This window comes from Podarcis cretensis, assembly GCF_951804945.1.
Source record: "Podarcis cretensis genome assembly, chromosome: 7".
In the NCBI taxonomy this organism is placed as follows: Eukaryota; Metazoa; Chordata; class Lepidosauria; order Squamata; family Lacertidae; genus Podarcis; species Podarcis cretensis.
Window position 1 is genome coordinate 51,060,676 of NC_137176.1, and position 27,766 is coordinate 51,088,441.

The 27,766-nt window shown below is 41.9% G+C and overlaps 1 protein-coding gene across 1 annotated transcript in view; it reads right to left on the reverse strand.

Annotated features, from left to right (window-relative positions):
- The window catches only part of LOC307219489 (ras-related protein Rab-10-like), a 39,359-nt gene extending 11,859 nt beyond the window's left edge, over positions 1–27,500 (reverse strand). Inside the window, exons 1-4 of the mRNA XM_079982775.1 lie at positions 26,461–27,500; positions 12,099–12,159; positions 9,878–10,016; positions 409–498 (exon numbers count right to left, since the gene is read on the reverse strand). Of these exons, the coding sequence (XP_079838901.1) occupies positions 409–498; positions 9,878–10,016; positions 12,099–12,159; positions 26,461–26,602 (432 nt within the window). The 5' untranslated portion in view covers positions 26,603–27,500. The remainder of the gene's footprint in view (positions 1–408; positions 499–9,877; positions 10,017–12,098; positions 12,160–26,460) is intronic.
- Positions 27,501–27,766: the final 266 nt, after the last annotated feature.

Genomic DNA, 27,766 nt, shown 5'->3' on the forward strand with positions numbered 1-27,766 from the left:
ATAGATCAAGTAAAAACTGTAATATTTGCGTATTCCAGATGCAAGAGACTGATGCAAAATATGCAAATGATGCATTCTTTTTAAAAGGGAACTCTTATATTGAGATACCACTTGAAAAATCTGCCCTTCATACAGATATTGTATTTTATATGTTTATATCAGGGGTAGTCAACCTTTTTATACCTACCGCCCACTAATGCATCTTTCTTGATGGTAAAATTTCCTTACCATCCACCAGTGCTCGATGGAAGGAGGATTCAGCTTGTGCCGTAGAACCCCCTATCTCCTACCTAGAATCCTGAAATGCCCACTAGTTGGTGGTAGGGACCGGGTTGACAACCCCTGGTTTATATTATATATTTTGTTTAAAAAAGAAGAAGAGGTGAAACAATGTGATAAATGCCTTACCTTTTTCCCTCTGTTTTTTGGAATGACACGTTCGGTCTCTTTATCACACTTATTACCCAGCAGTATTACCTCCACGTTTTCATCTGTTTTCTATAAACAAATGAAGTGAAATGAGTATCACTAAAGTGGACTCCAAAACATGCTGTCCAGCTCTTCCCCCACCTAATAATCATTTCCTCAATAAATATAAAAAACGGAGTCTGAGGCAAGTTGCACCATTATCTACAGCTTTAATGAGCTAAGAAGGGACGGAACATGTTGTATCTGGAGCCTCATCCTGATGGAGGGTTCTAGCTTAATCACTATGCAAGGTTAAAGTCCTAGGCCTAGATCAATCCCATGACTTATGGCATTGCACCAGCGACACAACCTTTACACCAATCTTGCATATTCTTGGGGAGCCAGAGAGAAAGGTGCCAAGGCAGAAGTTCATCAGTTACAATCCATAGGCACAAATTAAAAAATGGATGATGTGTGCATGAGGCTTTAAACCTGGGGCGGGGGGGGGGGGGGCTGCAAATATCTAGTTACCAGCTAAATGGAACTGATGGAACTGAAATATACTGAACTGAAAGCAAAATATTTCCAACATGCATTGTTCAATACAGGTGGGTAAAACAAAAGCCACAGTAATTAAGCATAATAGCAACAACCTAGACAGAATCTTAAACCTAGACAACATCTTAAAAAGCAGAGACATCACCTTGCCAACAAAGGTCCGTATAGTTAAAGCCATGGTTTTCCCAGTAGTGATGTATGGCAGTGAGAGCTGGACCATAAAGAAGGCTGATAGCCGAAGAATTAATGCTTTTGAATTATGGTGCTGGAGAAGACTCTTGAGAGTCCCATGGAATGCAAGAAGATCAAACTTATCCATTCTGAAGGAAATCAGCCCTGAGTGCTCACTGGAAGGACAGATCCTGAAGCTGAGGCTCCAATACTTTGGCCACCTCGTGAGAAGAGAAGACTCCATGGAAAAGACCCTGATGTTGGGAAAGATGGAGGGCACAAGGAGAAGGGGACGACAGAGGATGAGATGGTTGGACAGTGTTCTTGAAGCTACCAGCATGAGTTTGAGCAAACTGGGAGTCAGTGGAAGACAGGAGTGCCTGGCATGCTCTGGTCCATGGGGTCACGAAGAGTCGGACACAACTAAATGACTAAACAACAACAGCAACAACACAAACATCCCTGTTCAATACATAAGACAGACAAGATCAGCACCCTAAAAAAGCAACCCATTAGCAGAGCTTCTTATACCACATACACTCAACAGCAGCATATACCTCTCCAAACAAACAAGATTGTATGCCACTAAGGTTAACTCAGAGTAGACCCACTGAAAGTAATGAACCTAAGTTAGTCACCTATATTAATTTTAATAAGTCTACCCTGAGAAGGATGGCTGATGTATACAACTCATTCTTCTCCCGGGGGTTGAGGTGCGTTCTCAAGCCCAGCTACCTCATTTGACTTATTCCTATGGAGAGCTTATAGCTCAGTGATAGTATAGTACTTGCTTTGTTGTCAGAAGTTCCTAGGTTCAATCCCTGCCACCTCCATCTAGAAGGATCACGTACCAGAGACACCACCAGTCAGAGCAGATGATTCTGGACTAGATGAACAAATAATCTCACTGCTACAAGGCACTGTTCTATATTATTCAGGCCTTCTTTCCCCCTCTCTATTTCTTTGAGCTAAGGAAACTACTTACTTCTTAGTGAATGCCAATACAATGATATCAGAGGCATAAGCGGGAAGATAGATAGATAGATAGATAGATAGATAGATAGATGATAGATGATGATAGATGATAGATGATAGATGATAGATGATGATAGATGATAGATGATAGATGATAGATAGATAGATAGATGATAGATAGATAGATAGATGATAGATAGATAGATAGATAGATAGATAGATAGATAGATATAGATCCTCCACAACCAAGTTTACTACATGCTGGGTTCTTGGTTCAACAAGGACTCATACAAGCTCCCATAGTGCTTCCCAAATCACAAGATCTACTACAAATCACCTGCCTGCCCAATTTAGAATATTTTCCTTGAAAGAAGGTGGTATATCATAGCACATGCTTACTTGCTTTTGCCCAGGGTGTACCCCTAAAGGCCTTGGCAAAGCACATAGAAATCAATGTTAGAAGAGAAGCCACTACTCCTATCCAGCAATAAGCAAGGCCACAATCCTATGTACATATGCTATGAAGTACATCCCATGCACAGGACTGGGCACAAATCTTTACGTTTTTGCTTCAAGAAAGTCCCTAGCTCCTACTGGTGGAAACTATCCTATCTCTAGCAAAGTATTCACAATGTTATTGTTATTTTTGACTTTCAATTAGGTGTCTCCTTGAGTTAGATTTACTTCTACTGCTTTCTGACAGCTCACAGATCCTAGGTCAAGACATACATGAACCGCAGCAATAATTTCCTCAAGAACAGAGGGTAAAATAATCCCTGCGACTGAAGCATACAATGTGGGCATATAATGGATAGCTCTCTTTCTTCAAGGCAATTGATGGCATCTATGAATATCTAAATTAGAAGAAACATGTTCTGAAACAGATCCTGGCATTTACAAATGTATGTGTATTGTAAAGTTAGTGATACTTAATGGGCTGGATACAGAGAACCGTGAATGATGTTATGTTCAAGGAACAGGGCTTTCCCACTCTGTTCTCTGAACTGCAGTTGCCAGAGCCTTCTGAAAAGTAAGTCCTGACAGTGTGGGATGTGCCACAGTGGGCTGCTGACAGAGTGAGGAAATGACATACACACACCAACAAGCCAACGTTTCTGCTTGTGCAAGCCAACATTTCTGCTTGTGCAAATCACCTCTGGAGCCAACCAATTAAATGGCTTGTTTGAACCAGTGGTCTTCTTCAGTTGCAAGAGGAAAAATATCCAGATACTTAACATGGACATCAAAACTTGTTCTAATTCTTGACAGGGAAATGGGAGAATTCACTGAATTGAGTGTGTCAAGTTGAAGTGACTTGTTTGGCTTCAGTGAAGCTACAAAAGTCACTTTGCACAAAACATCAGCCTTGTGTTTATGAATTGTAGGGGGAGAACAAAGCCCCACCCCACTGTGTTGATGTAAACATCTGAAAAGGCATGAAGGAACATGGTTTTTATTCATGAAATGTCAGTAGAGTTATGCCGACTCACAACTATGCTGCTTCATTTCAGCAGTACAGCAGCAGGCAAAATTATTAAGGTTACTGTTTCATCTTTTTAATCCACTCAACTAATCTCATTTCATAACTGCAGCTGATGTTCAGGATAATGTAGTCTTTCAAATGAAGTAAGCTCATTGCAAGGGTGCAAAGCACAAGCTGAAAATAATGAATCAATCTGACCTGGATTAATAGAAGAAAATGATGGTTGTTTCAATAGGTACTGGAGCTTTACTCATTAAGATCATTGATTCTTCTATATAAAATTATATTCTAAGTTCCTAAAACTGCATATAATAAATAGAGTAGTTTACCTTTTTATTATTTAATGAGAGAAGTAGCATGCTTCCTAATAACATTTGATTTAAGCGTTCCACATTTGAAGAGATAGAAAAAAGTAGTACTTAAACAAAATGAAAGTGTGCATCCTTTCTCCTGCATTGTGAAAGTTATGTATCTTATTGCCTGAGTTGTTCTTCCAAATTAATTTTTTTAAATCACAAAAAGGCAAAGAAGGGCAATGATAAACAAATCATCCCCCCCCCCCCGAAAAATGCAATTATACATGTTGCTTCAACCAAAATCTTAAAATAGTGAGTAGCTTCTCTTATAGAGTTTTGCAAAATTCAAATTATTAACATTAGTGTTATGTACTAAGCTTGGATCCTAGAACAATAGGCAGGTCGGATCCTAGAATGCAACAACTGATTGGCTTGCAGGAGAAGACCAATCAGGCTCCAGGAGGGAAGCAGAATCAGCCAATTAGATGGGACTCATTGTGTAAATAATGTATATAAAGGCCTGAGGTTTGGAGGGAAATTCAATCACTGTTTTACAAGCTGCATTAAAGAGCATGAAATCACTGCAGGACTCCGAGCATATTTCAATTAGTTTAAGAAATCTAGGACCAGTTACTTACATTAGCTTCATGGTCATCCCTTAAGCCAAGGACAAGGAGATCCTTCAATAAGGGAAAAGTCGAGACTGATTTTACAGCTCTGAAGATTAACAATAGTCGGCTCATCATCTGGCTTCTATATGATCTTTGGCCACAAGGAGGAGCAGTTTAATAACATGAACACCAGTATACAAAAGTAATAGATTATGCATAGAGGTTCAGTGCAAGGGACATCTTGTACCTGATCAGCCCAAAAGCTGGTATTAAGGGCACAACAAGCTGTGATGTTAACATGCAGGTTGCAAAAATAAAAATAATGCAAAGATCATTAGCTGGACATAGGGTGAATCAGGCACTGCATGAAGGGTGCAAGAAATCCCTGCTTCTGAAAGTGCTATTTGCATTGAGAGAAAATCCCAAAAGGGTGCCAATGCAAACAGCCTCAAGAGGAATTTCCCCCCTCTTGAGTTAAATTCATTCTCCCTGTCTATTATACTCCTGCTAATTATAAGCCCTCCCCCATTTGATGGTACTTGCATTTTTAAAAATATGTATGTTAAATGCAAAAAGCACTTTAAAGCATCACTTGTAGGGTGGCCTTTGCAGTAAGGCTGCATGTTAAATATTTAGCTCAGTATTCAGATTTGTGGGGTACTGAAAAGTGTGAGCAAATTCACCCAGTCTTTACACAGAGGACCTGCCTCTGCCCTGAAAGCTACAGCTCCCAGGCAGGGGTGCGGGTAGGACTCCTCGGGAACAAGGAGGGCTGGTTGCGGGGAACGCTTTCTCCTCTCCCCAGTTTCTGCCCCACAAACTTATGAGAATACCTTTGTGTGTCATAAAATGGCCACCTCCTTCACCTTTATACATTAATATTTGACTTCAAAGCCACTTTATACCATGAGCATGCTGAACGATGTTCTAAAACTGATTACAAGTTTGCAAAATACAAGTTTGCTTTACAAATTTCTCATATGAGGGTGCAAGATTGATATAGCCCTTTCTCTCTCACAGGTGCTCATATTTTTAATTGAGCACCTGTGAGAGAGAAAGGACTATATCAATCTTGCACCCTCATAGGAGAAATTTGTAAAGCAAACTTGTATTTTGAAGCAATTTTCCTGTAATAAACATGCTGATTGTCTTGAAACTTGCTGCGATCAGCATTATAAGCGCAGAGTATTAAGCTGTCCTTCATTTGAAAGGTAAGAATGATTTAAATATTAAAGTCCCTGTATATCTTGACCTGTCTTGAAAAGTAATGTTTCCCCACAACAGAATCTGCAAGCCTTGCACATTATTAGCATAACTGGCATACAAACATTTACCTTATTCTTTAATATCGCACTTGCTGGTTAACTCTGACAGAGCTACAAAGACGTTAGTTGTGACACAGAGGCATCGACAACTATTGGATTAATGATATTCAAAATAATATATATAAAGTATTAGGATGGTTCTAGACTGCCCAGGGTGGCTGGGGCAACCCAGTCAGATGGGTGAGGTATTATTATTATTATTATTATTATTATTATTATTATTCCACCATGGGTGGCTAACATCTTGTTCTTGGACTCCAACTCACATCAGACCCAGTCAGCGTGACTATTGGTCAGGGATAATTGGAATGCAACAATGGTTGAAGGGCTGCCATTTAGCTAAACTAAAAGATGCAGAAATTCTCTGCACACTATTAGTACTTGCAGTGCAAGCAGATCACCTATTCAAAACAAGGCCAACATATTCAAAACAAGGTCAAATCCCATTCAGTCAGCTTTATGATACTTAGGGGAAAAGTTCCCAACAGGAACTTTTTAAACCAAGCCTTGCAGCCATGTGCAAGGTGGTGGAGATTTTCAGGAGGGGTCACTGCTGGGAAAGGCAGAAATAACCCTTACCTCCCCACATGCCATAGCTGCATGCTAAGCATTAAGTGTAACGTTTAGCTTGACCCTGATGCATTATGCCAAAATTGCAACCTTTAAAGTCCTTAACAGATTAGGTCCAGGTTGCCTGGGAGTGCACTTCTGTGAAGTACAGTCGTACCTTGGAAGTTAAACGGAATTCGTTCTGGAAGTCCATTCGCCTTCCAAAATGTTCAAAAACCAAAACACGACTTCCTGCAGTCAGTCAGAAGCTGTGGAAACGTTCCAAAAGAACGTTTGAAAACCAGAACACTCACTTCCAGATCGTTCGGGAGCTGATTTGTTCCGGAGCCAAGGTGTTCAAGATCCAAGGTACAACTGTACACCAAAATCATTAAAAGGGGGCTGGTTCCCAATGCCTCCTTGCCTGATTGGCAGGGCCTTTTCACTAATGACACCCCCATGACAGAACTCCTGAACCAGCAAAGCTTGTCCTGCTATCTCTCTTAAGTTTTAAAAGAGATATGAAGACTCTTTTTTTAGCAAACAAAAGCAAAGCAGTGGCTGATTTTTAAATATCACACTTTAACCTGAGAATTGGCTCTTCCTACGGACAATTCATAGTTGTTATTGTAATCTAGGTGTGTAGCAACATCAGTGTAAAAAAGGACCCCTGACCGTTAGGTCCAGTTGTGGCCGACTCTGGGGTTGCTGCGCTCATCTCGCTTTATTGGCCGAGGGAGCCGGAGTTCAGCTTCCAGGTCATGTGGCCAGCATGGCTAAGCCGCTTCTGGCGAACCAGAGCAGCACACGGAAATGCCATTTACCTTCCCGCCAGAGCGGTACCTATTTATCTATTTGCACTTTGAGGTGCATTCGAACTGCTAGGTTGGCAGGAGCAGGGACCGAGCAACGGGAGCTCACCCCGTGGTGGGGATTTGAACCGCCAACCTTCTGATCGGCAAGTCCTAGGCTCTGTGGTTTAACTCACAGCGCCACCCACGTCCCTGGGAACATCAGTGTGTATGGCGCTTTATCAAGTACATCAGAATAGGTCCCCACCCGAAATAGCTTACAACCTAAAGTGTGATGATAGTTTGCTTGTCTGTGTTCTAAACATGTTTTTCTCCTTTTCTATGATATTTTAAAAGAAATTTATTCACAAGTTGGAAGCTGCCTTAAGGGCTCTGTGGAATCATATGTACGGTGGGACAAAAATTACTGACTCACAGGCAGCTGAAGGAGTTGTATGGCTGAACAGCTTAGGATATGCCCAGGTGCTTCTTGTTTTACTCAGCAATGAACCCCTCCAAATATCCTGTGTGATGAAGTCGTGGTTTAAGATCTTACAACAAATTTCAAAAAAACCTATCCACACAGCACATCAGCAATAATACAACGCAGGATCATGACACAACAGGACATGTAGAAATCGCACAACTGGCAGCATAATCCTATCCGTTACATGGAGGAGATAAGACTACACATAAATATTTTGGGAGGAATTCAACACGGCACTAAGCAGATCAGTCCATCGGTGCAACCATTTCTGCTTGGCTGATGTAGCAATCTGTCCTGTCCTTCCATGCCATACTGTTCAGTGAGTTCTTCTGACCCCACTCCCACAGCCAATCTGTGGTGGCGGCACAGAGGGAGGAGATGCCAAGGGAGCCCCATTGTGCTAGAAGAAATCCTTGCATGGGCTTTTGCTGGTGGGGTTTGTTGGCTGAATTCACTGCCACAGGATGCATGATGGCAGCTAGTTGGAAGGAAGATACTGGAGCATATGGACATAGAATAGTCCTTCTGGTCCTTGATTCTTTTTCCTTTCCACTATTCCCATTTACTGTTAAGAAAATAAAACTTTGCCCCATAAAGGTAAAACATGGTTAAGTTTTACCCTGTGTAAGGCATAGGATGACAGTGAGAATTAATAGTCTCCAGCAAGACTTTAAAACTTAGAATTCCCTTGAGTGGGTAGGATGTTTTAATATTGCCTTTTAAGCACAGGATTGTCTTTTAGATTTTTATTTGTTTTCCGTATTATGCCAGAAGAATGTATATGTTTGTTTGTTTATATATTGTAAATCACTTTGAGTTACCATGGCAAAAAGTGGCCAATAAATGTAATAATAATAATTAATAATTATAATAATCCTACAGTTTGATATAGAAAGGCATGAAAATACTGAATATTGCAGAATAGGAATGGAAGTCTGACTGTTTAAGACTTAATATATATTTTTGTTGATTTGCTGGTCTTTTACTATATGCCAAAGCCAATATTCTTATAATTAATTTACAGTGGTACCTCGGGTTACATATGCTTCAGGTTACATACGCTTCAGGTTATACTCCGCTAACCCAGAAATAGTGCTTCACGTTAAGAACTTTGCTTCAGGATAAGAACAGAATTCGTGCTCCGGCGGCGCGGCGGCAGCAGGAGGCCCCATTAGCTAAAGTGGTGCTTCAGTTTAAGAACAGTTTCAGGTTAAGTACGGACCTCCGGAACGAATTAAGTACTTAACCCGAGGTACCACTGTATTTTTGTTCCTTGCTCTCCAGGAATTAATCTTTGCATATTTCCTGTGAACATGGGCTTTCTCCTTCCAGAATGACAGATTCAGGATTGTATACAATTTTTTAACAAATACTAAATTTTCTTTCTGCAGGGCCTGTAAGACAGAGTTGTTCTGCCTGGCCTTTGGCTTGGAGCCAATTTGATTCCCTCCCTCTCTTTCTTTTTTATTTTCCTTCTCCTCCTGCGAGGAGGCTACATTTTAATATTTTAATATTTTCATGTTTCAATATTTTAATGTTGTATTTTAATTTTGTTTTTAAGTTGTAATCATTCAACTTGTTTTTATTATTACTTGTAAGCCGCTCTGAGTCCTGCCTTGGCTGGGGAGGGCGGGGTATAAATAAAAATTATTATTATTATTATTATTATTATTATTATTATTATTATTATTATATCTGTAGTTCACCCATCACTTCACCCATGTGCTCAAACCCATCCCAATCAATGTTAACGTGTTTGTGGGACATATGCATGTCCTTTGCCACCACCTCTACCACCCCATGTTCAAAAGCAAAAACAGAAATTTGGCACGACATTGGGAAATAGTTGGGTAACAACATGATGATGTGTCCAGGATTTTAACACACTGGCAAATGAAATGAGCAAGATGTCTAAGTGAGTAAATGCACAGGTGGAATGGAGGAGTTGTGAACCAAGAGAATAGAGAGCAAGACTGTGGTCCAGACAAATCATGCGGATACTTACCTCTCTTTACCAAGATGCAACCCTTTACACAAGAAAAAAGGAAGACAGAAACAGTGATAGATCATGGGATATAAAGTGGATTCCTCAGCTAAATAGCAGCGGTAAAAAAAAGAGGGGGCACTCTGTTCTGGGTGCATTTGAGTGTCTGAACCTAGCTTCTATGAACCTGTCAAAGATTATTGTATTTTGAGAGCAAAGGCAGAATGGTATAAACGTACCTCATTTATATCTTTCATCCAGTGTGCAATTCCTTGAAAGCTTTCTGTACTTGTGATATCATAGACAAGAACGAATCCATGTGCTCCACGGAAGAAACTAGTTGTAAATGTATGGAATCGCTCCTGACCGGCAGTGTCCCTATAATACATTGTAAGGAATCATTTGGTACTGCTTACATTGTAAGATTGTGGACAAACAGTCCTAAATCATTGATTGCAGCCTTCTGTAAACAGAAAAAAGCAGAAGCTGCGCATACAAATAAAAACCCAGTTGGCATACCAGTTGAGTACTTCTGCAGTAAAGATTCTCTCCAGATCAGATTTTATTCAAAATACTATGCATGCAAATAACCCTGGCTTTAAATCTCAGTGTTGTACTTGTGAATGAATGGAACAGTTGGACTGAGTTAATAATGCACCAAAAATATACATATGATTAGGCACAAAATGGCTGAACTACCTGATGATAGTATTGTGTTTTACCACCATCATCAGCTTAGGGTGCTGCATGGGGCCAGTTATAAGGGTGATCTTCAAATATTTAAAAGCTGTCACATGAAAGATGGAGCAAGCTTGTTTTCTCCTGCTCCAGAAGGTAGGACTCGATCCAATGGATTCAAGTTACAAGAAAGGAGATTCCAACTAAACATCAGGAAGAACAGTTAAGAGCTGTTTGACAGTGGAATGGCCTCCCTCCAGGGGTGATGGACTCTCCTTCCTTGGAGGTTTTTAAGCAGAGGTTGGGTGGTCATCTGTCATGGATGCTTTAGTTGAGATTCCTGCATTGCAGGGATTTGGATTAGATGACCCTCAGGATCCCTCCCAACTCTACAATTCTATTATTCGGTTTTCTACATTTTACAGTGATCTCAAATAGGCTGTGGAGTTATGAGCTCTATAGCACCAAACACATTTCTGGAAAAAGTATACAGTTGTACCTTGGATCCTGAATGCCCTGGAACTTGGACGTTTTGGCACCCAAAAACCCGGAAGTGACTGTGAACATTCTTTACAGGGCTTCCACAGCTTCTGATTGGCTGCAGGAACTTCCTGCAGTCAATCAGAAGCCGCGATTTGGTTTTGGAAGCTGAACGGACTTCCGGAACAGATTCTGTTCAACTTCCAAGGTACGACTGTACAGTGGTACCTCAGGTTACATACGCTTCAGGTTACATACGCTTCAGGTTACAGACTCTGCTAACCCAGAAATACTGCTTCAGGTTAAGAATTTTGCTTCAGAATGAGAACAGAAATCGTGCTCCAGCGGTGTGGCGGCAGCAGGAGGCCCCATTAGCTAAAGTGGTGCTTCAGGTTAAGAACAGTTTCAGGTTAAGAACAGACCTCCGGAACGAATTAAGTACTTAACCAGAGGTACCACTGTACTAGGATCAGATTGGTTGAGGTTTGCCCAGCTATGTGTGACTCAGTTACATTGGCAAAATCATACAGGAAACAAGATGTAACTGGTTTTCTTAGTTATACACAATGTTGCAAACAGGCAGTATTGCAAGAAAACCTTTTCCACCACCTGCTTTGCTTATACAGTAACCACATTAGCACAAACTACTCTGTCTGCCAGTTGCTGCTAGGTGGATTTGTAAAATTGGGATGTCAGGAATCTCTCAGAATTCACAAAGGGTGTGCATTCAAAAGCTGCCCAATCTCACAGCCTACACCTCCCTCTTTCCCTCTCTCTTACACAGAGTGTTAGTAGATTGAAAACAGCAAAAAACATTGTCTGGTCTTTTATTATATTGGGTTCTATGAGTAGAGTAGTTAGCAAACCTTCACAACATGAACCCAAGCAGCTGCATGGCCAAGATCCATTCACACACATTTCTTCCTATAGCAGGGATGGTAAACTTGTGGTCTCTCATATGTTCAGATCCCATCATCCTCAGCCAGCATAGCCAATGAACAGGGAAGATGGGAGTTATAGTAAAGCAATGGAAAGGCCCCCAAGTATTTTTCCCATTGAATGGGTTTGAAAGTAATAAAATATAAACTCTGTTTTTGTTACTGAAACCAAAGAAGAAAACAACTTGTACTGAAAAAAAAATATGAATACACATCTTAGAATACCAAGAGCAGATTACTAATTTTGATATACTAATTATTCTAAAGTTTGGAATTTATCAGTTATTTATTATGTACACCACTTAGAGATTTTTTTTTCCTGAATGAATGATCTGCACATTTTTCTAAATAAATAAAAACTCACCATATCTGTAGTTTCATTGCTGTATCATTTACTGAAATGGTTTTTACTTCGAAATCAATGCCTAAAAGAAACAAGGGGGGAACTATTATCGTATCTATAAATATGAAAGGAGAACAAATCAAAGGAATAATAGAAGTGTCAAAGGGTGTAAAAAAAATCCATCATCAATATATCAGTTGGGAATCTCACCAAAGTACTCAGTAAAAGGGAAATTCCCATAGCTGTGCTTCCTTATTAGTTTAGAAAGAACTCTTACCTCTCCCTATATGAAAGTGACTTTGCAACCATCTGAAGCAAACTGCTGCAGAATTTAAAAGATTGTTCTGTATTCTTTCTTTTTTTAAAGTATTATTTAGTTCAAGCCTAAGGGTTGATGAAATCTTACTAAAGCTTCAGTGTAAAAGAAGTGTAAAAAAACCCTAATTTATTGGATTTATTTCATAAAATGAAAATCTAGAAGGATCATTACTTTAGCCAAATTCACTTATATGCCCACATCTATAAACAACATTTAAGAGAGGGAAATTTCTCTTTTCACATAGAGCTTGCAATACAATTTTATGTCTGTATACCTTCTGTACAATAACTGGAAAGGCACTGGAAAGGGGCATGATATGCAGTTGAGCACAGGAAGGTCACTTTCAAAACACTGAGCTGGAAATGCTTAAAAATAATAACTCAGCTGGGGATTTCCAGTCCTACATGAAAACATTTTATATTTGACATAAATTTTAATAATAAATTGACATGAGCATTTTATTTATAAAAAGAGAACTAGAGAGTGCTGAATCAGATGAAAATTTAATCTAAATTAAAATAAGGCATATTGACTTCTTAAATCAACTTTACATTTATTGACCTAAAAGGTCAATGAATGTTAGTGAAAAACAGAAGTCAATAAGTATTGCATGCATGAGTTATTCATAGCTTTATATAAAATTTCAAACAAATTTCACAAATGGACAAGGCTGTGGGGAGGGGGATGAGAAATGAAGGGCCAAAGCCCCCCGCACTGCTGATAAAATTAAGCCATAGTATTATATGACCATGATAACAAAAGTAGGCTTGATTACTAGCCAGACAAATGCTGTTTGATCATATTGTTTTTGCCTGCATTTTCATCCTAGCTTCTTCAAAGTATCACAAGCATGGGACACAACAATCCAAACCCAACTCTAATAAATCTTTTCAGGATTTTATAATCATTCATTGTATCATGAACACACTGTTGATGCAATTGGTTCTCAGCTGAAGTGGGTACCGAGTACACTAAAGGTTTCTGTGGAAGACAGAATTTTCAGGTTGTGCTATCTGTTCGGTATAAGTGGGCCTGCAACAAATCTGTATTACAGATTGAAGAAAGGGAGGAAAAAACAACTTTCTTGAGTAACACTGGAACTTCCTCAAATAAGACAGACAGAGGTCAAAAGCTGAAGAAGGGAATGCAGAAGTCTTTTGCTTGATCCCACGGGTTGATATATTCTGGTAGCACAAAAGAAATGAAGTGCTGGAGGGTGTCAGAACATCTCTGTCTGCAGAGAGCTTACAAATCTTAAGTGACAGACCACTGAATGGGCTGGGCTGCAGGTTGTCAGGCTCCACGAATGAGGTGGATGGGTGAGCTGGCTGTCAATCTACTTGAGCCAGAATCAGGTGACTGTTCCAAAGCAGCCAGGAGTCAAGGTGCCAAGCAGGAGCTGAGATGGCCAAAGGCAAGTGTATATAGTCAAGATGAGGCAGGGATCAAATCCAATGGAACAATTGTGGAAAGAGAGCAGAAACCAAGGCAATGTCCTCAGTGAGACGTACTGAGGAGCAAGCCTTGAGGCAAGGGTTTCCTTGATCCGAGTGGGCACTGATTTGCCCTTGAAATCAGCTGAGCACTCAGTCACCTGGTACTGAAGCCCAGATGGCACCCTCAATGTGCTGAGCTCCATCAACCAGGCTTTCAGTAGAAACAGAGTGCTGGTGATGCATGGAAGTCCTGGAATCTGGGAGCCCTACTTGGAGAGACACACATCCTCCTCTTCGTGTTTTACACAAAGACCAGGCAGCTGAGGGCTAATGGACACTGAAGAAGACCTTGGGATTTTAAATCTAAAATCAATAAGCAACATACACATAGCAATACAGTGGTACCTTGGGTTAAGGACTTAATTCGTTCTGGAGGTCCATTCTTATCCTGAAACTATTCTTAACCTGAGGTACCACTTTAGCTAATGGGGCCTCCCACTGCCGCCGCGCCGCTGGAGCATGATTTCTGTTCTCATTCTGAAGCAAAGTTCTTAACCCGAGGCGGTGGTGGGTGCAGGGGGGGTGCAGGGGGGCCCGGCCGCACCGGGCACAACATCTGGGGGTTAGGGTTAGGGGGCACAAATCCACGGGTTAGGGGGCGCAAATCCATGGGTTAGGGGGTGCAAATTACTTGCCTTGCCCCGGGTGCTGACAACCCACGCTATGCCACTGACCCGAGGTACTATTTCTGGGTTAGCGGAGTCTGTAACCTGAAGCGTATGTAACCTGAAGCGTCTGTAACCCGAGGTACCACTGTACAATGTGTAGTTTTGCAATTTCTCAGTGGTAAGCTATTGGCTACCCTGATAGGTACCGATTGTTTATCAAACCCATGTCAATCTTAAGAAAGGACTCATTTGGATACAAAAAAGAAAGAAAAAAGGTGAAATCATCTGACAACTGTAGAAAAACAAAATCAGTTAAACATTTTGCAGCCATGCAAATGGAAAGAATATTCCCTTTAGTCCTTAATTAAGACATATGAAGCAGAAAACAAGTTGAAGTAAAGCTACTTTGAATCCTATGATGAAGTGAAATGAACGATATTTATTTGAACATTTTTATATTTTAGCAAGAGGTAAAAAAAGAGTCTTACTTTTACTTTGACAGCCAAGTCATAAGGAGTTTTCTTTAGGATCTTTCCCCACCACTTTAAAAGTTAAGTTTTGCTTCTGAAGCACTCTGAGATCTCTGTGAGTAACTTGTACACAGTATCTGAAAGCACTACAAGGAAATCCACTGCAAGGAAATATGTCATGGAACTATTTCAAAACTTATTTGGTTAGGCATCTCCATGTTCACTTGGACATGCAAATCTTTTCCCCCCCATAAACTTTTCCCCTGGTGTTCAATGAGGTGCCATTGTTTAAACAAAAACAGTTATTCTTTATAGTCTGCTATTCTCAATGTGATGAGTCTGCCTTATGATCCGTATAAGTTTAATTAGAAAACTATAGCTGCTTATAATTCACAAAAACTGCATAATTGAAGAGGAAGAAGGGCAACCATCCCTGAGAGTTTAAGTGCTGAATAAAGTGCTTTCAATGAAAATTTACTGTGAATGCATTTTTTTTATTTTTTAAGAAAAGCAAATCTTGAACAACTAAATGCTACTATCCACAGTTGCAACCCTCCCAATATCGCCAGCAAACTACCAACTTGCAACTATAATTCTGGGGTTGTGAGCAGGACCTGAAATGTCCAAACTATGAGGGAAAAAAGCACCGTAAGTACTGAGAAATGACATTTTACCATATTGTATCTTCATCACTCTGTAGTCCTTTGCACCAGGGCAAAAGAGAGGGGATTTTTATTTCACCCAGATCAACGACTTCCCAACTACACACTGGGGGTGGGAGGGGGACATGGGAATAGGAACTGGGAGTGGAAAGAACTGGAAATATGTGCTCTTTAGAGAACTGATCTGCCTTCTTCCAAAGATACACCTTTTGAGTTGGATCTGAGCTCTTGTTATGAATATTGGTTGTATTCACAAAGGTTGCAGAATTGCAACATGCCCCATTTGTCTGCAAGATACTGTAAGATTTATGCCTAGAGAATATACGAACTAGGTGCACAGAATTCCTCTTCAGTCTTGAAATTCTCCTAGTATAGATATATTTTGACTCTTGCCTGTTCATCTGGGGGAGGTAATCGCATTCGGCAACTGGCAGTGGCAACTGGCAGCCACTATAGCTATACCCAGTATTTCCCAGCAAGCAAAATGTAATAGCCAGCTAAGGCTACAAGAAGTTGTGGCCATTACTTTTATCCATATGGAGATAGGGAATTAAATGCACTAGCCATAGACTCAACAATGCTTCCTCAATAAAGGAATCACAGCTTGGGTTCCAACCATTTTCAAAAAAAACTGTCACTCTCCCCTTCCTGGCAGAAAGGGGGGGGGGGTGAAAAGTCAGCAAGTGCATTATACTTTTAAAATCACAGATAGCATCACATGGGACGACCCTGCACTAACACTGATCCTGACACCATGCTGATGTGAGCACAGCAATCACATCAGCAAGTGTTCCAGTCTATAGTGTAGATTCTGCAGTTTGGTTGTGCATTGCTATGTAACTGACATACAACAGATGTACGTGATGCAGATTGCTTTTACATTGGCTACACGGCAATGCACAAGCAATCTGCAGATTTTCACCCGCGCACACCCAGTCTTAGCTGTGCCTTAGCTGGAAAACAATTTGCAAAAGAGGATTTTAAAGCTAGTCACATAATAGGGCTTTTAAACATCAAGCCTAGCTGAAAAGCCTTGCTCAGTCCAAGGCATGCACAAAGCTGCTGTATCTAAAACCTTAAAGAATTAGCTCTGGATGATATTGCCAATATGATTACTTTAGAGTACGAAATATTCTGATTTTTATCTACTATAACATTGAAATGCTTTCTTGGTTATAACCGTTCCAGTCCTGTTTAATGAAAATGCTGCTTGTTTGTGCCCCTTCATTTCAAATCCAAATGAACTCATTTTATTATATTTATTATACAGTTTCTTAGAAACAATCTCTTGGCCACACTCCAGCAAAACCAGGAAAAAAGGGTAGGGCTGGGCAAATGAGAAGAATGGAGCCATGCAAAGCAGAGGGGTGGAATCGACCCAGTAGTCTAGGATAGCCTTCCCCTGCCACAACTGTGCTGGCTGGGGCTGATAGGAGCTGTATTCCGAAATATCTAGAGGGCACCAGGTTGGGGAAGGCTCCTGTAGGATTACTTCCACCTCTTGCTCAATTCCAGGTCCATCCTTCCCCTGGCTTGTTATTCTAGTAGCCATGCTGACAGAAGTCTCCACCACTCAGAATGACCAAGGTGGGACTGAGCCTCCATTCCCTGGATTGGACTGCATGGGTGGATATATTTTTCTTTCTCCATAAGAATCCAGCACAGCAGCTTCCACCACAGCATGTCAAGAGCAGCAGGGCATCTATGGTGCTTCACAAGTAAAAGCAGCCTGAGCAGTGGTTAAGCTTGAGCAGAGAAAGAAAGAAGCATCAACAGGTGCTCAGCTATCAGGGACCTCTAGGAGTGCCACTGCCTCCCTTTGGGGGTGGTACTGCCCTTGCAGTGGTCCTGTGATTTACAGATGCTCCTTCACTTACCCATCCAAATCGGCATTTCACTAGTATTAATGTGGAACAAAACTATGTTATTGGTACTCATCTTGGTAATGTGAAATTCACTATAGATAAACATGACAGATATTTGGTTTTACAAGTATTCCATCAGTAGTATCTTCTGACTTTTTTTTTTGCTGTAGATTTAAAACAAGGATAGGAAACCTCTGGCCTTCAGGATGTTGTTGGACTACAACTCCCATCATCCATAATCATTGGCCATGCTGGCTGATGGGAGCTGTAGTCTAACACCCAGAGGGCCACAGGTTCTCCACTCCTGATTTAAAAGATACTTTTCATCACCCTGCTTCATTTGCTGCTTTCCCTTTTTATATTGTTTACTAGTGTAAAACATGAACCAAAATCCATGGATTTCAGGCACAGAAACATTAATTCCCTCTGAAACTTCAGATTTCCCCCATGAGGTGACTTGAGTTGCTATGACCAAGACTATATTTTGCTCATATAAAGAGATGCAAAGTAATGCGTCGCAGCAGGAGGGAGAAGCTCCCTGGCTTCTTCACCAGCTTGACTCATCTCTGCCTCTTGGCCTCCCTCTTCTCTTGCTTTAGCTTCTGACTCCAATTCTGTACTTTTCTGTGCCGTAGAGTCTCCCTGCTCACTAAACCCTGTTACCTCTTCAGCTTCCAACATATTCTCCTCCCAGTCTGCTCCCTCTGACCACTCTGTGTCACCCCACCACCAATCCCTGGGCTCTGAGCCTTCTTCCCTTGGGGGTTCCCCAGCTGGTGTCTCCCACCATTTCTCCATGCCTAGCCAGCCCATGACATATGTTATCAAGTCTTCTTGAAAATATTTCATGACCAGATATAATTTAGTTTTGTTCCTAAAGATGGAATTCTCATTTAATCACATTTTAGGACACCCATAGCATCGTTTTGCTGCAGGAGTGTTGTTTTATAGTTCTAGAAATCATGTTCTGCACTTCAAACTGAAAATTGGGTTGAAGACCTTTTAGACCTGTACATTAAAGAATGAATCATGTATTACAGGAAGAATAAATTTGAGAAATGTAATATAATCTGGCAACCTTTTCTAGAATTGTTCTCTAATTGATTGTTCATCTTCTGCTGAAGTCTCACAGTACTCAACATATATTCCCCCCCCCATTTATTATTTTCCCATTACATTAAAACTGTCTTTCTCAAAACCAACAGTTTCTGGGGAACATTGATTGGGCAAAGATATCAGGAAGGCCTATAAATCAGGAGATAAAAAAAAAACCCTGCCACCTTCAATTGCAATTTCTTCAGCTGAAACACTGATATTTCTGTTACTCTCCTATTAATAATCCTAAAATTAACAGAATGTTGATATGGTGTGGTAAATCAGGATCTGTGCACATGGAGGGAGAACTAGATACTGCTTCTTGGTTTCTATAAGGAACCCCTAATATCCAATCTGGTCCCCCAGGAAAATGGCACAAACGGAATGTGAATTCAAATAAGAAGATATACAAATCAACCCGGTTGGTCAATTTGCATGACGATTCTACATGCCAGATTGCACTGTGCTCATAGCGAAAGGATTGTTTGAACAGCAAAGTTTGCATACAAACTGCCATTTTGTCTACTGCTGCAAACCTTCCTAATATGGGTCAACCAGCAGCATGTATAATTTGTGATCTGTACTTGAGACAACTGCTTCAGATGACAGCTTGGCTGATAGAGGATGAGGCTCTTAATCTCAGGGCTGTGTGTTCGAGCCCCACATTGGGCAAAATATTCCAGCATTGCCGGGTGTTGGACTAAATGACCCTTGCGGTCCCTTCCAACTCTACAATTCTATGATCCAATCATCTGGATAGTGGTGAAAAACCACCCGGCTGAAAAACACTGACCCAAAGTTGCCTGTGTGAAGCGACCAGTCATTTTCTATGACTCAGCCAAGTTATAGTTCCTCCCATTCTGAACCCAACACGTATTCATGCATGAGAAGACTATCTCAGTCCACGCAGCAAAAAAACCCATTTCATTCTCCAGTATGAATTAGAACACCATTTGCTTCTGCGTTTCTTCACTGTGGTTACACAGAGTTGTTTAATAGCATTACAGCGGCACAGTCTGGTTTCAATACATGTCCTGTTCTTTCTCCCATCACAGAACTGACTGCCAATTCTTTCTGATTACCCTTTTTCACAGAGGATGGGCCTATTCGTTCTTTCCTTGCTCCCAGAGGAAGAGGACACTTTCCTTCTCAGAATCAATGGTCTGATGGCAGCTGCTTTAAACTGTAAACTTCCAGATGGGGTTGACTATAAAGAGCAGAGCTTCGTTAGCATATTTACACTAGATTGACGGAATCTAGCCTTAACTCATCTACCTCTCATAAAGATTCTGACATTTTTATTCAGTTTGACAAATCAAATGGAAATCAGTGGGACTCCAGGATGCCCAAAGTACTATTCAGTATACAAGAGGATTTTTCGGTATAATTTTAATGTAAATACCCAGTACCTGTTGCATTTACATATTCATATGCCACTTAAAAATAAGAGGGGAATGAGAGTGATTCCCAATATGAAAAACACATTTACTTTTTTTAAAAGTCATGACCACAACCCAGGACAGAATCAGTTGAACTTAATTTAGTTAATTCAATAATCTTAAGTACAGTGGTGCCTCGCAAGACGAAATTAATCCGTTCCGCGAGTCTCTTGGTCTTGCGGTTTCTTCGTCTTGCGAAGCACAGCTATTAGCAGCTTAGCGGCTTAGCAGCTATTAGTGGCTTAGCGGATATTAACGGCTTAGCGGCTTTAAGAAAAAGGAAACAAACTCGCAAGAACTCGCAAGACATTTCGTCTTGCGAAGCAAGCCCATAGGGAAATTCGTCTTGCGGAACCACTCAAAAAACGGAAAACTCTTTTGTCTAGCGAGTTTTTCGTCTAGCGAGGCATTCGTCTTGCAGGGCACCACTGTATCACCAAACCTGTTGGATTGTAGCCCTTAGCTAAAACCACCATCAGTTTTAGCTGTGATTCCTGCATTGCAGGGTGTTGGGCTAGATGACCCTTTTGGATCTCTTCCAACTCTACAATACTACACTTATCTGAGTCTATTAAAATATACATTATGGCTGTAACAGTAAATACTTAGCCATGCTCAGTTGTAACCATGCTTAAAAGCATTTGTTCACATACATCCATTGTTACTCTTTGTTTTCCCTTTCTCAGTTGTTGCTATCAAAATTTAGACAGTAAGGTCCTTGGGGGAAGGGACTTTGCTTATGGAAATCTGCAAAATGCCATTACACTGATGGCAGTGAATTATTATTAATAAACAAGATGTATAAATAGTATATTAAGAAGATCACACCAGAAGGAAGGGAAACACTCCTTGTGATTTGAAGGCCCCAGACTGCTGAGAGAAAACAAAACATGAACAGCAAGGGCAGCAATGGACATTGGCATGAGGAACCTGTTTTCCCAGCACACGGTTGTATTACAAGTTATTGCCCACAATATTTCTAAAAGGAACATAAATAAATATTTCTACTATTAGAAGTAGAACAACAGGATGCAACATGCAGTGGGTAATATTGCTTCCCTCCTTTCAAAAAGATTTCTTCACCAACCCAACGGGATTGGCTATCTGAGGTCATCCTCACAGAAAGGCCTAAGGAAAGATGATAAGCCCTGGGAATCTTCCACTGTAATCCATCCTTTTAAAAATAATTCATGTAGCTGAACACACACACACATTTTTTTTTTTGTACGTGCCAATCAGAATAATAATTCCTCAAATTAATCACAGACACACAGTGCAAGCATTTCAGTCCTTGGTTTAATCTGATTTTGATTCTCCTGGGCAATGAAATGTCCATAGACATCAAAGCTGGACATGAGAGTTGAAAGGATTAATTGCTCAGATGTCTATAGAATTAAGTCCTCTTCGGGCACTATAGTTGTAAGAACCAACACAGTACAGCTGGGGCTGCACAGGAGATCAGCACTGTCAAATGTGTAAGGAGCTTCCACTGAAAACACAAAAGTTCCCTCTGCAGATGTTCACTAATCATGCAAGAAGCCAGGAAGAACATAGTAGGCTGCCTTATACAGAGTCAGACCATTGGTTCATCTAGCTTAGTATTTTTTCTACAGGTATGGCACCTTCCAGATGTTGTTGGTCTTCCATCAGCTCCAGCCAGCTTGACTAATGCTCAAGACTGATGGGAGCGGCAGTCTAGCAGCATTTGAAGGGCACCCTGTTGACTACCCTTGGTCTACCTATGCTGACTGGCAGAGGGTCTCCAGGATTTCAGACAGGAGTCTCTCCTAGCTCTACCTAGATATGCCAGGAATTGAACCATGGACCTTCTGGTTCAAATGAAGATGTTCTACCAACCAGCTGCACTCCTTATGGAATGAACATTATGGCTAAACATTGCAACCTCAGTATATCTTAGAGAAATAAAACCTGAGGTTAGCTAGTTTTCTTTGTGGATTTTAAAATAATTCATTCAGTACCTTTGATCCCTACAGGTTACAGAGCACCCATGAGCAATGGCTCCTTTCACCTATTCACGTAGAGAATAATAATCTCAGGCTATCCACAGGGTGGCCAAACTACACACAGAAGAAACAATGTAGGTGCAGATATCCCTGTACCACAACACACCGTTATTTGCAAGTACAGCTTTCCACAATTCTGCTTTGGACTAACATGCCAACAAACAAGCATAAAAAGTCCTCATGCAGTAGTGCCCTAATACGGGTCATGTCAAATGTTATTTATGTAGAGTACACACCATCACTATTTCACAGCACTTGAATTAGTGATGGTGTGTACTTTACATAAATAACATTTGGTGTGACCGTATTAGGGCATTACTGCATGAGGACTTTTTGTGCTTGTTTGTTGGCATGTTAGTCCAAAAGCACTATTTCACATGTACTATACACCTGAATGGAACGCGGTTGGTGCTGTGGGTTAAACCACAGAGCCTAGGGCTTGCCGATCAGAAGATCGGCAGTTCAAATCCCCGCGACGGGGTGAGCTTCTGTTGCTCAGTCCCTGTTCCTGCCAACCTAGAAGTTCGAAAGCATGTCAAAGTGCAAGTAGATAAATAGGTACCACTCCAGTGGGAAGGTAAACAGAGTTTCCGTGCGCTGCTCTGCTTCGCCAGAAGTGGCTTAGTCATGCTGGCCACATGACCCGGAAGCTGTACGCCGGCTCCCTCGGCCAATAAAGCGAGATGAGCGCACCAACCCCAGAGTCGTCCACGACTGGACCTAATGGTCAGGGGTCCCTTTAACTTATACACTTGAATATTCAGGAAGCTTGCAATCACATGTTCATGTGGAATACATGCATATAGCAGATTCCAGTGTGACAATGTACACCTCATGTACTTATATTGTACACTTTTAATCCATGAAGTGTGTCCTCTGTTGCTATACAATACATAATGTGGATTATTAGTGCACAAAAGTAGTGGCATGTAATGCTAAACTACTTACATTATAACTTCCCACAATGTTTAAAACACACACACTCACTCACAGGCACACTTCCACTGAGTCTAGTTTCCAGGTGCAATCTGCAAAGTAGTTACACTTCTCTAAATGGCCCTGACTATTAAAACTGAAACAGGAAACACAGGAAAGCAAAGTTAAATAGGGAAAATACTTGATTGCTTCACAGTATGATTCTGCATGCATTTACTTGGAAGTAACTGCCAGTGTGTTGAATGAAGCCTGTTACACATGCTTACAGTAGCTATGTGTATGGGGGTTGTGCTCATGGGAATAGCCAAGATCTTTGTTAGGGGGGCAGGCTTTTGTTGGGGGGTGGCAGAACCTCAGTTAGTGATGTGTTTTTCTTGATGGGGGAGGGGCAGCTGCCCCCTGCCCCCCCTTGGCTACGCTCATGGTTGTGTCAAGGGCTTCACAGAAAAGGTGGGTTTTGAGGAGGGTTCGTGGGTGCCAGACCCAAACTTGAGAAGCCACTGTAAATGCTAATAGCCCTGATGCTATTCCATCTGAACTGATCAAAGCCAAGCCAGAGTGGTGGGCTCTGATACTAGCGGAACTATTCACTATGATAGATAGATCTGGTACCATACCTAACTCATGGCAGCAATCTATAATTATCCCAATCTTTAAAAAGGGTGACAAAAAGCTGCCATCCAATTATCGGCCAATAAGTCTACTGTCAAACATCTGGAAATTGTATGCTAAACATCTGTTAAATAAACTAACTACTTGGCTTGATGAGAAAAACATCATAGGTCCAGAGCAGGCAGGGTTCAGGCCAGGGAAATCTACTTTACGCAACTGTTTGGTGTTATCTCATTTAGCCGCTAAGTACATGCGGCTTCAGGGACGCAGGTGGCGCTATGGGTTAAAGCCTCAGCGCCTAGGACTTGCCGATCGAAAGGTCGGCGGTTCGAATCCCTGCGGCGGGGTGCGCTCCCGCTGCTCGGTCCCAGCGCCTGCCAACCTAGCAGTTCGAAAGCACCTCCGGGTGCAAGTAGATAAATAGGGACCGCTTACCAGCGGGAAGGTAAACGGCGTTTCCGTGTGCGGCTCTGGCTCGCCAGAGCAGCGATGTCACACTGGCCACGTGACCCGGAAGTGTCTCCGGACAGCGCTGGCCCCTGGCCTCTTAAGTGAGATGGGCGCACAACCCCAGAGTCTGTCAAGACTGGCCCGTACGGGCAGGGGTACCTTTACCTTTACCTTACATGCGGCTTCATAAGAAATGTCTTTATGTGGCCTTCCTTGATATCAAGGCTGCTTTTGACCCTGTCAACAGGGGACTGTTATGGTCCAAATTGGAGACAATGGGCCTAGAACCTAGATTACTTTACTTGATCAAAAAGCTTTACATAAAGAACACCTGTCACATAAGAACAACACCAGGGAATGTCATGACAGATCTTCTTTACTAAAACAGGTGGATGCCCACAGCCCAAAACTCAATGCATCAAGCATTCCCATCCTTCTATAAGCAGATGATATGATTTTGCTTTCACGGACAAGAATTGGCATTTGTTAAATTCCTGTATTGACTATCTGTCCAGAATGAAATTGTGCATGAACTCTGATAAAAGCAAAATAATGTTTTTTGGGAATTCACGCAAAAGTTATAGCTGGGTATTTGGTGGAAAACCTATCCAGCAGGTATTCGAATTCAACTACCTGGGAATCACATTCCATTATAGGCTTCTATGGTCCTTGCACCATGCAACGGCGGTGAATGCCAGTAAGATGTCTATGCAGGCCATAATGCGTTTCTTTATAACAAGAGGTAATTCGCATATCCTCTCTAACCTCAAGGTCTTCAACGCCAAAGGTATAGCTCAGTTGCTCTACGGAATTCCAGTCTGGCTGCCAGGGTTCACCCAGCTGGTAGAACGCGTGCAGGCAGCTTTCCTTTTTAAGATTTTTGCTGTCCCACGTTGTGTACCCTATGCAGCCTTGTGTCTAGAGGGAGGTCAACACAAGGTAGAGACCATAGCCTGGGCAAGATTTCTTACATGCTGGTTAAACATCTGAATCACAACAGATAAAAGATCCTCACCTTAGTAAAGTTTTGCTAGATCCCTTTCTTTCCCCAGGGCTACAACAGTTTAACATAAAGGTACAGCAACTTGGGCTGTCAGTGGAATTTTTGCGATTGTTGTCCCCACCATCTGCCAAGGCTATAATAAAAAATAGGTTGTGGGACACTGAACGCCAGGAACTAACAGCAGCAGCAGAGAAAACATGTTCCCCTCTTAACTTTCAACTTTCTTGGGCACATGAAATTAACCTCCATTATCTTGAATTTTTACTTAATCCTCAGGAAAGAAGGGCATTTTCACTGGCCAGGTTTAATTCAAATTCTTCAAACCTCCTATGGGGAAGGTTCTCGGGAATGGTGGAAGGACAAAGAATTTGCCCATGTGAAGACCATCAGGTGGCAGCTCTTACACATATGGTTCTTAAATGTAAACTATATGTTGATCTCCGCCAGCAGTTCCTAGGTCAACTCTGCATCCCCAAATGGAAACTAGAGTTAAGAGGTCATACATTTTCTATTACAGTGGTACCTTGGGTTACATATGCTTCGGGTTACATACACTTCAGGTTATAGACTCCGCTAACCCAGAAATAGTACCTTGGGTTAAGAACTTTGCTTCAGGATGAGAACAGAAATTGTGCTCTGGCGGCTCAGCAGCAGCGGGAGGCCCCATTAGCTAAAGTGGTGCTTCAGGTTAAGAACAGTGTCAGGTTAAGAACGGACCTCCGGAACGAATTAAGTACTTAATCCGAGGTACCACTGTATTGGGGAATAATCAGGAGCGCACTTTTTTTGTCGTTAAAACACATTGCAGACGTCTGGAGAGGAGACCTAGAGATGTAACCTTAGTCTGCTTTGCCTCTTTCATTTGACAAATGTTTTGTGTCACTGGGAAGGCGGTAATTCTGTATTGATTTGCTATGGGTGCAGTGGCGTAGCGTGGTGGGTGCAGGGAGGGCCGGCTGCACCGGGCGCAACATCTGGGGGTTAGGGGGCGCAAATTCATGGGTTAGGGGGTGCAAATTACTTGCCTTGCCCCGGGTGCTGACAACCCACGCTACGCCACTGTATGGATGTTTGTATGTGATGCCAATAAAAGGTTTGAGAATTGAATTAATAGCTGCGAAGTTTTACCACGCAGTGTTTTCAAGCTTCACAGAGATCTTCGGGCAGACTTGGAAGTTTCTGACAGAACTCTGTGTGAGCTGGAAGACTGCACGCTACATTATGGATGAAACTACAATGCGACCACTGTGCGCGCGCGCACCTTATTATAAGAGGGAATAAACTGATTTTCCAACCAACAGGCAGCGGGTGGGGAGCAGAACCGGTACGTGGAGCAGATAAGAAAGGAAAGCGGAGGAGGCGGGCAAGTGAATGGCAGCTGCAGGCGGAAGAGCGATTACTCACCGACGGTGGTGATATAGGAAGGGGGCGGAGACGGCTTGGTTGGGCAGAGCTCGGTGTATCGCCTCAGGATCGAGCTTTTCCCCACGTAGGAGTCCCCGGCCATTACTATCTTGGCCTGCAGTACTTTCTCCGGCTGAGCCATGGCCCACGAGCCAGAGAGCGGAGTGGCTGCAGCTGCTCCCGGCGCAGGACTGAACCGAAAGTTGCCCGTCGGGCGTCGCTCCTTTCCACCTCCAGACACGCGGCCAAAGGAGGGCCCGCCCTTCCTCCGCCGCCTTCCTCTCCGAAGCGTCGCCAAGCCTCGGCTTACGCGAGAGATTGGAGCTGGCCGACTTCTGTTTTGCTGCTTAACTATATGCCCCCAGAGCAGGGCTCCCTGTGCCTTTGAACAGTGGTGTCTCAGGCAGAAATTCAACTGGTCAAGCTGTTCTCTCTCTCTCTCTCTCTCTCTCTCTCTCTCTCTCTCTCTCTCCAGGCTGCCTACCACGCAGCTGCTATAAGCACAGAGGGAGAATTGACATGACGGCGGATGTGACAACCCGTTCTGGACTAGTTGGGGGTGATGGTGGTTGTAGACTAGTCCATCCACAAGTCCTTGCGCCACAGCCCGGACTCCCAGGCATGCGGTCCAATACTGAAGTGGCCTTACATGTTACCACTGCTCAGTGGAAAAACACTGAAGTCCTGCTTTCATAGATCACAGAATCGTGAGAGTTGGAAGGGACCTTGCAGATCATCTAGTCCATCCTTCAATGCAGGATTAAGCAGCTGCTGTCCCATATGGGACAAACCTGCAACCTTGGTGTTATCAACACCACACACTAACCAACTGAGCTACCCAGGCTCCCCTGGTTATTATCTGTCTTATTAGATCATATCTAAAAGATAACGTAACAGGGGAAATGCTGGAATTGAAAGCCACAATTAGTGTGGAAATTGATTAAATCACAGGTACTCCTAGAGAATTTTTTAATTTTTCAGTTCATTGTTCCTTTCATAAGGTGGATGATGGCTAGGACTTGGAAAAGTTGAAATGAATCACCCTAATGGTTTTGAAGTTAATGTCTAATTCTGTGAGTTGTTTTACTGGCAATAAAACATAACACAACATGTTCACTTGATAAAAGTCAAGTAATGTGCCTTTATTTGGGGTTTGACAATTAATGGTAGGCAACTGAATGGCTACAGCTACAGCTTCAGGTTTTTGTTTTTGTTTTTTAAAAAATAATGTATTGAAAACTAAAGTAGCTTAATTTCCACTCTCATTCCTAAAAAGGTTGTTGGCTTTAGTTGTCCTCCTTTCACT